This window comes from Garra rufa, chromosome 2 (genome assembly GCF_049309525.1).
Source record: "Garra rufa chromosome 2, GarRuf1.0, whole genome shotgun sequence".
Taxonomy (NCBI): Eukaryota; Metazoa; Chordata; class Actinopteri; order Cypriniformes; family Cyprinidae; genus Garra; species Garra rufa.
The window spans coordinates 19838365-19850064 of NC_133362.1; the positions used below are offsets into that span (position 1 = coordinate 19838365).

General features: G+C 35.1%; 1 protein-coding gene across 1 annotated transcript; it reads left to right on the plus strand.

Moving 5' to 3' along the window:
- The first annotated feature begins 2933 nt into the window (after positions 1-2933).
- Positions 2934-7097, plus strand: LOC141325889 (steroid 17-alpha-hydroxylase/17,20 lyase-like). The gene is made up of 8 exons (XM_073834615.1): positions 2934-3266; positions 3337-3475; positions 3908-4137; positions 5740-5826; positions 6073-6282; positions 6367-6536; positions 6631-6734; positions 6814-7097. Exons 1-8 carry the CDS (start codon positions 2934-2936, stop codon positions 7095-7097), a joined length of 1557 nt encoding a protein of 518 aa, XP_073690716.1.
- The last annotated feature ends 4603 nt before the right edge of the window (positions 7098-11700 follow it).

Sequence of the window (11700 nt, forward strand, 5' to 3'; positions counted from 1 at the left end):
ACACATTCATGGTAATTACTTTTTCTGGGGCCATTGAGACCATCACAGCCCTAGTTTTGAACATACCAGGTGAGTGCACAAGTTAACCTATGTAAACATTAGTTGCTGAAATGGAGATTGGCTGTGTGAGATCAGGAGGCATGATAATCCTAATAATATCTTGTAGTGTGTGATGCGCCAGGATTTTCAAATCTTATAGTGCGTGCATGTTTAAGATTTCAGGTAAGATAATCTGCGAAGATTCTCCTTATGTGTGCGCTGCAACCAGATTTCATAATCGGTTAGGATTTTAAAACTCCTGTAGTGTGAGCCGGGCTTAAGACCCTTTTTTCCTTTACTGTGATCGTTTAGAGCGATTTGAAGCTGCATTTTAGAAAATTCAAACTCAGGGGCACCATAGAAGTCTATTATATGGAGAGAAATCCTGAAATGTTTTACTCAAAAAACACAATTCCCTTACGACTGCAGAAAGAAAGACATGAACATCTTGGATGACAAGGGGGTGAGTACATTATCTGTAAATTTTTGTTCTGAAAGTGAACTACTCCTTTAAGGACTGTATTTTCATTAACTAACACCAACAAACGATTAATGAATACTGTAATAAATGTATTGTTCATTGTTTGTTAATGTTACTTAATACATTAACTAATGGAACCTTATTGTAAAGTGTTAACGTTTTATCTAAAAAAAATAAAAAAATAAACTTGTTATAAAGAAAATTATTTTGCCTTCATATCACTTACATCTTCAGAATGCAGAATTGCATCTTCTTGAATTACCATATTTCTTGCTGCCTGACTGAGTAGCTGTAAAGTAGAAGAGACCACTGTTAATTTTATGAGTTGACTGCATTCACATGCGTCTAAAACCTAGTGAAACGACTGTTTACACACAGCATGCCACATATTTGTGCATATGATACCCAAGATATAAGTTTTGAAGCTTGTCTCAGTTGTGTATTACTATAAAGAGGAAACAGCTAGCCAGGCGAATATCGAAAATACAAACAACATAACGTTTCGTATATTTACTTCTTGGCTCCTGGATCCTTTCAACACTTGACGGGTTAGAGCGATCACATCTCCACTGCAAGAAGAGACTTTATCAGACAATAAACCTTTAACAGATTGACCGAAGCGAGGCTGAGTCTCGGAGGAAGCCATCACTGTTTACTACGGCACAAAGCGAGGGACAATTTCAAATATGAACGCGAATGACACAGACGAGAGGATGAGGTAACGTTACTAGAAAAAAATACATTTAATAACAAAGCAGTCAAGTGACGTAAGGCAAAGTTAAAGCTTATTTTAGTACATTTTATGTTCATTTCATTTTTGTGTTATAGATTTTATGTAGACTATCAATTTTTATATAAACAATTATTTAACGTAATAAGCATCAAAAGTAGGTATTTTTACGATTATCCGATTTAAATCCTCTTAATGTAAGAAAAACGATTATTTTTCTGTAGGCCTATATTTAAAATACTATTAATGACTACAAACCAACATTTTATATATATATATATATATATATATATATATATATATATATATATATATATATATATATATATATATATGTGTGTGTGTGTGTGTGTGTGTGTGTGTGTTTTTCAAAGAAGTTCTGCTTACCAAAGTACAGCAAAAACAGTAAAAATCAGAAACATTTTTACTATTTAAAATAACTGTTTTCTATGTGAATATATTTTAAAATGTAATTTATTCCTGTGATCAAAGCGCAATTTTCAGCAGTCTTCAGGGTCACATGATCATTCAGAAATCATATGCTAGTTTGCTGTTCAAGAAACATTTTTTTATTATTATTATCATCAATATTTAAAACAGTTGAGTACATTTTGTCAGGATTCTTTGATGAATAGAATTAATTTGGGGCGGGGAATAAAAGAAATGAACTTTTATTTAGCAAAAATGCTTTAAATTGATCAAAAGTGATGATAAAGGCATATATAAAGTTTCTATTTCAGCTAAATGCTGTTGAATAGAAAGTTTAATTAACTTTATATTCATTAAAGAAATCTGAAAGAATTCTACTGAGCTGTTTTTTAATAATAATTAAGCAAATCAGAACAAGAATGATTTCTGAAGGATCATGTGACTGGAGTAACGATGCAAAAAATTCAGCTTAAAAAATCACGGTAATACATGACATTTATATTTACATTTACATTTACATTTAAAATATATTCAAATAGAAAACGGTTATTCTAAATAGTAAAAATATGTCAAAATTGTATTGTTTTTGCTGTGCTTTGGATTAAAAAAAATGCGGCCTTAGTGGGCAAAAGGGACTTCTTTAAAAAAACATTAAAAAATCTTAATGTTTAACAGTAAAACAGGGTTCTAATGTGTGCAAAAAAAAAATGCTATAGAAAATTGAACAGACTATGAATTTCTTTTCTTGAAAACAATTGGGTTTAGTTTGACCTATATAACTGATCACCATTTTCCTTTATCAAACAAGGCTATTTTGTTTTTAAGACTTTTAAGCCTAATTTTGTATACCAAATTGACATTTATATTTATGAAATGCGCAGTATAGAATGCAGTGGTAATTGTTTCTGCATGCTCTGCAAGATTTATAAAAGAAATATAATTCACAAAGTTAAGCTAAATGTTGAAAAGAAATGTTAAACTGCAGGTGAAATGTCAAAAAATATATAAAAATAAGACAATAAAAGATCGGCTGCGCTACCACACATGAACTTGTACACATCTTTGAATGTGTGGAACCAATCATCTGCTTTGTTGAAAACAGCCCCAATGACACTTAGATAGTTGAAGCTGAACTATTTCAGGGTCAAGGAGGTGGCATTGAAGAATTCGCATAAAAAGTCTCCCGTTGCCTCGCTCATACAGGCAGTGCTGATCTGAAGAGCTGGCAGACGTTTGGTTTGAATGTAGCTGACAATGTCTGAACCACTCATCCTGCCATGGCTTCTCTGTTCATGCCTGTTCTCTGCAGTAACTCTAGCAGCGCTGTATCTCAAAAAGAAGATGAATGGATTTCTGCCAGGGAAAAGATCTCCTCCAAGCCTCCCCTCACTCCCCATCATCGGGAGTCTCCTCAGTCTTGTGACTGACAGTTCTCCACACATCTTCTTTCAGCAGCTGCAGATAAAATACGGAAATCTTTATTCCTTCATGATGGGCTCCCACAAAATCCTGATTGTGAACAACCACCATCATGCCAAAGAGGTCTTGATCAAAAAAGGAAAAATATTTGCAGGGAGGCCACGAACTGTAAGTAAACTGCATCACTTTGATCATTTCACTAAATCATATAAGGTTACCTTCTATGTTTTTCTTTAAGGTTACAACAGACTTGTTAACGCGAGATGGGAAAGATATAGCGTTTGCTGACTATAGTCCCACATGGAAGTTCCATCGGAAAATGGTACATGGAGCTCTTTGCATGTTTGGTGAAGGTTCGGTTTCTATTGAGAAGATAAGTGAGTATCACTTCAGCCAACATGATATACAAATATGTGACCCTGGACCACAAAACCAGTCTTAAGTAGCAGTTATTTGTAGCAATAGCCAAAAATACATTGTATGGGTCAAAATTTTACATTTTTATTTTATGCCCAAAATATTAGGATATTAAGTAAAGATCATGTACCGTGAAGATATTTTGTAAATTTCCCACCGTACATATATCCAGACTTAAGTTTTGATTAGTAATATGCATTGCTAAGAACTTCAGTTGGACAACTTTAAAGGGGATTTTCTCAATATTTGGATTTTTTTGCAACCTCAGATTCCGGTTTTTTTTTTCAAATAGTTGTATCTCGGCCAAATATCTGAGTTTCCAGGGTCACATCACATATATCAAGCAAATACAAATCATAACCTGCTACCCTAATCTTACTTTCCACCTGAAGTTTGCAGGGAGGCAAGCTCTATGTGTGAGACGTTGACTGAGTCCCAGAACAGCGCTGTGGATCTGGCACCGGAGCTGACGCGTGCTGTCACAAACGTGGTGTGTGCCTTGTGTTTCAACTCTTCATATAAACGTGGAGATGCTGAGTTTGAGTCCATGCTCCAGTACAGCCAGGGAATCGTGGATACAGTCGCTAAGGACAGCTTGGTGGATATTTTCCCGTGGCTGCAGGTAACGTTAGGCTAAGTTTTAATATGTGAATTTTCAGCAGCATTTTTTACTCCAGTCGTCAGTGTCACATGATCCTTCAGAAATCTGCTAATTTGCTGATTTGCTGCTCAAGAAGTTGAACCAGCGATAAATTTGTTAAAGATTCTTTGTTGAACAGAAAGTTCAAAAGAACAGTATTCATTTGAAATAGAAATGTTTTGGGAGATTAGCCTATTAATGTCTTTACTGTCACTTTTGATCCATTTAGTGCATTGCTGAGTGAACGCAGCTTATTGATTTCTTTAAAATGAATCATACTGACCACAAACTTTCGAACAGGAATTCTGAGACTTGACTTTACTAGTGGTTAGTTACCTGACCCCTTACGAAAATTAACAATGATTTTACCACAAATAAAACCAAAAAACATGGTTGTACAGTACATTACCAGTCAAAAGTTTTCGAACAGTAAGATAAGATTTTTAATGTTATTTAAAGAAGTCTCTTCTGCTCACCAAGTCTGCATTTAGTTGATCCAAAGTAGCCTAGAGCAAAAACATAAGAAAATGAAAACAGTTTTTTATTTGAATATATTTTAAAATTTGAATTTATTCCTGTGATTTCAAAACTGAATTTTTAGAATTATTACTCCAGTCACATGATCCTACTGAAATCATTCTAATATTCTAATTTGCTGCACAAAAACATTAATTATTATTATTATTATTATTATTATTATTATTATTATTTATTATAATTATGTTGAAAACAGCTAAGTAGAATTTTCAAGTTTCTTTGATTAATAGAAAGTTCAGAAGAACAGTATTTATCTTAAACAAAAATCTTTTGTAACATTATAGGCTAAATGTGTTTATCTTTTGATCAATTTAAAGCATCCTTGCTAAATAAAAGTATTAATTTCTGTATTTCTTTACCAAAAAATTATACTGACTCCAAGCTTTTGAATAGTATAGTGTATACTTTGTATAATATAGTGTATTATGTTACAACAGCTTTTTATTTAAAATAAATGTGGATCATTTTTTATGCGGATCTTTCTATTTTTCAAAAAATCCCGAAAAAATATACTCAACTGAGCACAACTTTAAATATTGATAATAATAATAATAATAATAATAATAATAATAATAATAGCAAATCAGCATTTTAGAATTATTTCTGAAGGATCATGTGACACTGAAGACTAGAGTAATGATGCTGAAAAAGTAGCTTTGATCATAGGAATAAATTACATTTTAAAATATATTCAAACAGAAAGCAGTTATTTGAAATAGTAAAAATATTTCACAATATGACTGCTTTTGCTGTATTTTTGATCAAATAAATTGGTGAGCAGAAGAGACTTCTTTGAAAAGCATTAAAAATTAAACCATTGTGACCACAAATTAACCATGGTTTTCTACACTATCCATAACCATAATAATTTAACCATAGTACTTGTAGTAAAACCGTGGTTATACAAATGATAATAAATACGCCAAAAACATGGTTACTACATTTTACTACAATAAAACCATGGTTAATTTTCATAAGGGAAGATATCTTAAAAATAATTTTTGTCTTATGATTTGAATTCTAATACATGTTTATTTTTCCTCCAAGATATTCCCAAACAAAGACCTCAAAATCCTTAAACAGTGTGTTTCAATCAGAGACAAACTTCTTCAAAAGAAATACGAGGATCACAAGGTAAAAGTGCGTCTTTTGCTATTTTTTAAAGACAAATTAAAATTTTGAATATTCGCTGTTTGTAATCAACACGAGTTCATAAACGCTGCGTGAACAATACACAGTTTTAGATGGAGTGTAACTCCATTTCAACCTAGGATTTGTCAACGTATGTGAATTACAGTGAAGACTGAACAAACAGCAGCTGTCTTTGCATATTCCACAGAATTTCTCCCTCAATATCCTGGGATTTGTCTCCCTCTACAGGTGGACTACAGCGATAACGTCCAGCGGGACCTCTTGGATGCACTTCTGAGGGCCAAACGCAGCTCAGAGAATAACAACAGCAGCACTCAAGATGTTGGTTTAACCGAAGACCACGTTCTCATGACTGTGGGAGACATCTTCGGAGCAGGGGTGGAAACCACTACCACTGTACTCAAATGGTCAATAGCTTACCTTGTCCATAATCCACAGGTAAATAAGGTGCTCACGACTAGCTTCACTAAATCATTAACAGTGGAATGAAACTTAGTAGATGTTCTTTGGATTTGACATTAGGTGCAGAGAAAGATTCAGGAGGAGCTGGACAATAAGATTGGAAAAGACAGGCAGCCTCAGCTCAGTGACAGAGGGAATTTGCCTTATCTAGAGGCCACTATAAGAGAAGTCCTGAGGATTCGACCAGTCTCCCCACTTCTCATCCCCCATGTGGCGCTCCAAGACTCCAGGTCTTTTTCTTTAATTAGCTGCATTAAATTGGTTAAAAGTGCTCAAACGAACAGAAAAGTTCTGTCTTAACATCTTCTCTGCTCTCTTTAACAGTGTGGGAGAATACACTGTGAAAAAAGGAACTCGAGTCATTATCAACCTGTGGTCTTTACATCATGATGAGAAGGAATGGAAGAATCCTGGGCTGTTTGATCCAGGTGAGATTCTGCAGAGATAACAAACGTTCATGTGAATCTGTGGACATTAGCAAATATAATGAAACTTCTAATCCAATAGGACGGTTTCTGAACGAGGAGGGTGATGGTTTGTGCTGCCCTTCGGCCAGCTATTTGCCATTCGGCGCAGGGGTGCGAGTTTGTCTTGGCGAGGCCCTGGCCAAGATGGAACTCTTCCTATTCCTGTCATGGATTTTGCAAAGGTTCATGCTTGAGATGCCGGCTGGCCAGCCTCTGCCTGACCTCCAGGGCAAGTTTGGTGTGGTTCTTCAACCCAAGAAATTCAAAGTCATTGCTAAACTAAGGGCAGACTGGGAAAAAATCCCACTAATGCAGCAAGGCTGAGTAAATGTATTATGTGTGTATTTTTTTATGAAGCATGCTATCAAATCACAAATCAGACATGAATAAAATCTTGAGAGAGTGTGATTCCATGACCAACAGCTATTGAATAGAATGCAAGGGTCAGATTCTAGAGGTAAAATCACATTGATTTTCTCCACAGGGAGTTAATTTTTAATTAAATTGTTAAAGGAATAGTTCACTTCCAGAACAAAACTGTACAGATAATGTACTCACCCCCGAGTCATCCAAGATGTTCGTGTCTTTCTTTCTTCAGTCGTAAAGAAATTATGTTTTTTTGAGGAAAACATTTTCAGGTGCCCCTGAGTTTGAACTTCCAAAATGCAGTTTAAATGCAAAGGGCATGTAAAGGCACCTTTGCATGTTCACTTTGTAAACACTGGATCGGTACTTCTGCAGCGATGTAGGATGATTTTGAAGTTGGAGGGAGTTTTTTTTTCAACATGCCTTAATGGTCCTAAACAGTTATACACAGAGTTTACACAGAGCTAGACCAAGATGAGTGTTTGTATTTTTTTCCCCTGATAGAATAAATAAGACCATTTATTCCTTCCCTTAATAAAGCCATTAAGTACATAGTCTTGTACCTTTGCCTTTTTTTGCTTTGAATCAAAGTTTGTATTGTTGTGATTCATGGCATCTTTGACAAAAACCTTTTAAAAATCCCTATGGGGGAAAATGGTAACACTTTACAGTAAGATTAGTTATACATTTGTTAACGGGTCATTGATGTAAAAGGATTTTCAACAGGCCAATTTTAAAACACACACACACAAAAATATCTTTTGTAATTGTTCAAAGAATGTTGTGTACACATAAAGTCATATTAAAATTTAAATAAAGTGATTTTAGTATATTTTTATATAGTTCAATCAGCTGTAGCCTTAAAAAATGTCATGTGGTACGACCATGATTTATAATAAAATTAATTCATTTCTTTAACATACTTAACATTTTTTATATGTTCTCAGTAATTAAAGTGTTTAGAAACAAAGTATTTGCGTTTCTTTTGAAATGTGCAAATAATGATTTTTTTGGAGTTGCCTTCTTAAAGAGATAGTTCAGCCAAAAAATTTTATTTAATGTTTATCTGCTTACCCTCAGGGCATCCAAGATGTAGGTGACTTTGTTTCTTCAGAAGAACACAAAGATTTTTAACTCAAACCGGTGCAGTCTGTCAGCCATATAATGGCAGTGGATGGGCACCAAACCTTTAAAAGTAAAACAAAACACGCACAGACAAACCCAAATTACACCCTGCGGCTCGTGACGATATATTGATGTCCTAAGACACGAAACGGTTGTTTTTTGCGAGAAACTGAACCGTATTTATATCATTTTTTACCTTTGATACACAGCCATGTCCATCTGTCCTGACCACGAGCTCATCATCCCACACATTACATGTGAACGCGCTCTGGCATAGTAAACGCAAACACCGGAAGCGATCTGTCACGTGTAAAAGACACTCATTGTTTACACAGTGCACAGAGATTGTGGGTATAGCTATTTAAAATGGTAATTACTTGCGCTTATCCTCATTGTTCAAACCGATTTAAAGCTAAAAGATTATGTTTGCTTGCGTGAACTCATCCGGGACAGTTGACTTTTCACCGATTTCTCCTTACATCATTCGCGTATACTACGCCAGAGCGTGTACACGTGTAACGAGCCGGATGATGAGCTTGTGCTCATGACAGATGGACATGGCTGTGTATCAAAGGTAAAAAAAATATATAAATACTGTTCAGTTTCTCACAAAAACCAATCGTTTTGTGTCTTAGGACATCAATGTATCGTCACAAGCTGCAGGGTGTAATTTGGATTGTCTGTGCATGTTTTGTTTTACTTTTAAAGGTTTGGTGCCCCTCCACTGCCATTATTTGGCTGACAGACTGCACCGGTTTGAGTAAAAAAATCTTCGTTTGTGTTCTGCCGAAGAAACAGTCACCTACATCTTGGATGTAGATAAAAATCAAATTTTAATTTTTGGGTGAACCATCCCTTTAATACATTAGTGTTAGCAAATGACACTTTATTGTAAAGGATTACTAAAAAAATACTTTTAGAACAAAGGCCGCCAAAAAAAAAAGGCAGGCACTGCTATTTTGGACACATGAATAACTCACAAAAATCCATTTGGCTTTAAAAGTTGTTTTTTTTATTCATATGGAACATTCTTTGATACTCTTTAATTTGGTTGAGTCTTTTTATAAAATGCGGAAAATACAGTTTTATATATAAAAAGAAAGTGACTACGGATACAAAACTAAAACATAGTACCAGGCTTGAATCAAAGCTTAAGAACAAAAAACCAATTGGCTTGCAAAGCCTTCGTCACCTTCAAGCAGGCACACACACTCACTGCTCAGTGTCAAAACAGTGCAATGACAACTTTTTCAGGCAAAACGAATGAAAACATCTCATTCACAGTGAGCTACAAAACATAGTGACTCAGATTTACACTTTTAATCAATACCTTTGGTCTCAAACATCAAAGGATAACAAAAAAAACAAAAAAACAATGGGGACTAAAGCTACAGTAAGATCATAAGCACCATTGCTGCGACAGATGACTTGATCTCTTGACTGACTTCGTAGCTTCAAGCTTTCACTTGTCAAATGTTTTGATGCTATAACTGGTCCAAATCATTCAGAACGCTCAATATTAGGTTTAGCCAAACAATACTGCTACATAAATATTTCCAAAGGCACGTCAATGTTGGAATCTGCCTCCCAAACCGGTTCTTCCAGCCAGCGCACACCGGCCACATCATGTTTGAAAGAAAATTGGCCACCATTACGCAGGAACACTCTGATCTCAAAATCAACAACATCTGTGCCCAAGCTAAGACTCTATTATAGGACGCCTAACTGCTAATCCAAACCAAAGGTCAAGCAAACACAGTGGTCTGAAGAAGGATGCACTTAAAGGAGCCTACAATGACACAAACACACACTCGCTCACTCACACATACAGACAGTGTAGGGAATGCAGTGGAGCAGCTTTGGACAATCTCACCGCCACAGATAAACGAATCTCAATCTCACCGTGAACCCGATATAAGTGCTACACTAACATGACAGTAACCTTACCTGATCTGCTACGATACAACGCACATTAAAAGCTTAATAAGGCCTATACATAAGTTACTGTTAGTGGTGCAAGAGTTCCCTTACAGTGTTAAGATACAAAAACAACTTACAAGCACTACGGGAGAATACAGAAATTAAATTAAGGCAAAAAACACACATGATCGATGGAAGGCTTATCAAGTGATCCTTTCAAACGAGACGTTACCACAAACTTTGACGTTACCAAAATCTTCACTCATACTGGCCCTTATGCAGAAATTCTACGACAAACACACACACTCTTCTCTTTAAGGCATATGAAAACTACTTAAATCAACAAAGGCACCTAGTGTAAATGTACAAGCTGGGTTCTATCTATATACAAAGGTATTTTCAGCCTTCATTTTAAAAGTCTTTGCATAATGAACTTCAAAACGTACTAGTATACAGCTTGTGGATGTATTCAGTTTCTGCTTGTGGATCTATTCAGTTTATGCAAATAATCATGCAAAATAATTGATAAAGCCAGAGACCGTGTTATACAATGAGGAGACAAAACAAACAAAATGGCACCCATACCCTGCTAGGTAGAGAGAATGTTCACTTATTGATACGAAAAGATAATCACGTTCCTTCCTTTTTCTGAACAGCATCATGCAGATACTCCAGAACAAACATTTTCAGAAAAAAAAAAGATTAAAATACAGACAACTGAATGTTAAAGCTCTGAAGTAATAACAGACTGCTATGTGGCTGTCTTTTCCATTTTTTGTGCACAATATAATCTTAAATTGATAGTTCACCCCAAAAAAATGATTCTGTTATTAATTACTCACCTTCAAATCATTCCAAATGGATAAGACTTTTAATTTTCTTTGAAACAAGAATGGTTACTTTTAATCAAACCTGCAAAATGTCTTAACCTTCTTGGAAATTCCACCTTCAATCATCCTAAATATCAATGCTTCAAAAAGTTCATAAAGAGATCGTGACCATATTTCATATGAATCAAGTGATTTAATCTAACAGGATTCCCACACCTTGGTTAATTTCAAATTCAAGGACCTTTCAAGAACTTTCCAAGTCCGAGACCCTCAAATTCAAGGACTAAATGTGGGGGAACATTTCAAGTGGGAGCAAGGTTACATCGTGTTACCTTGCAAGATACATTGTAAAGTTTTCATGTGTTAAACACAACTATGCAAAAAAAAAATGTTTTTGGCCATATGACAGAGATCTGATATGCTATTTGTCATAAAAGCGAGCTAGTATGCATATGCCATAGGCCAGCAAAATAACACATTAGCAGACTGGCGAGAATAATATGGAACTTCTTCCAGAAAATGTATTGCGCAAAATAAATTTAAGCACTTTCAAGGACCTGTATGAATGGTCATTTTCAAAAACTTTCGAGGGCCTTGAAAAAAAAATTCAGATTCACAAACTTTTAAGGATTTCAAAGACTAGTGGGAACCCTGTCTAATTGCTTAACGTGTATTATATACGATTT

Coding starts and splice junctions, on each gene's coding strand:
- LOC141325889 (XM_073834615.1), top strand. CDS start 2,934: ATGTCTGAACCACTCATCCTGCCATGGCTTCTCTGTTCATGCCTGTTC. Junction 5,827..6,072: donor AGAAATACGAGGATCACAAG/GTAAAAGTGCGT, acceptor CTCCCTCTACAG/GTGGACTACAGCGATAACGT. Junction 6,735..6,813: donor TCCTGGGCTGTTTGATCCAG/GTGAGATTCTGC, acceptor CTAATCCAATAG/GACGGTTTCTGAACGAGGAG.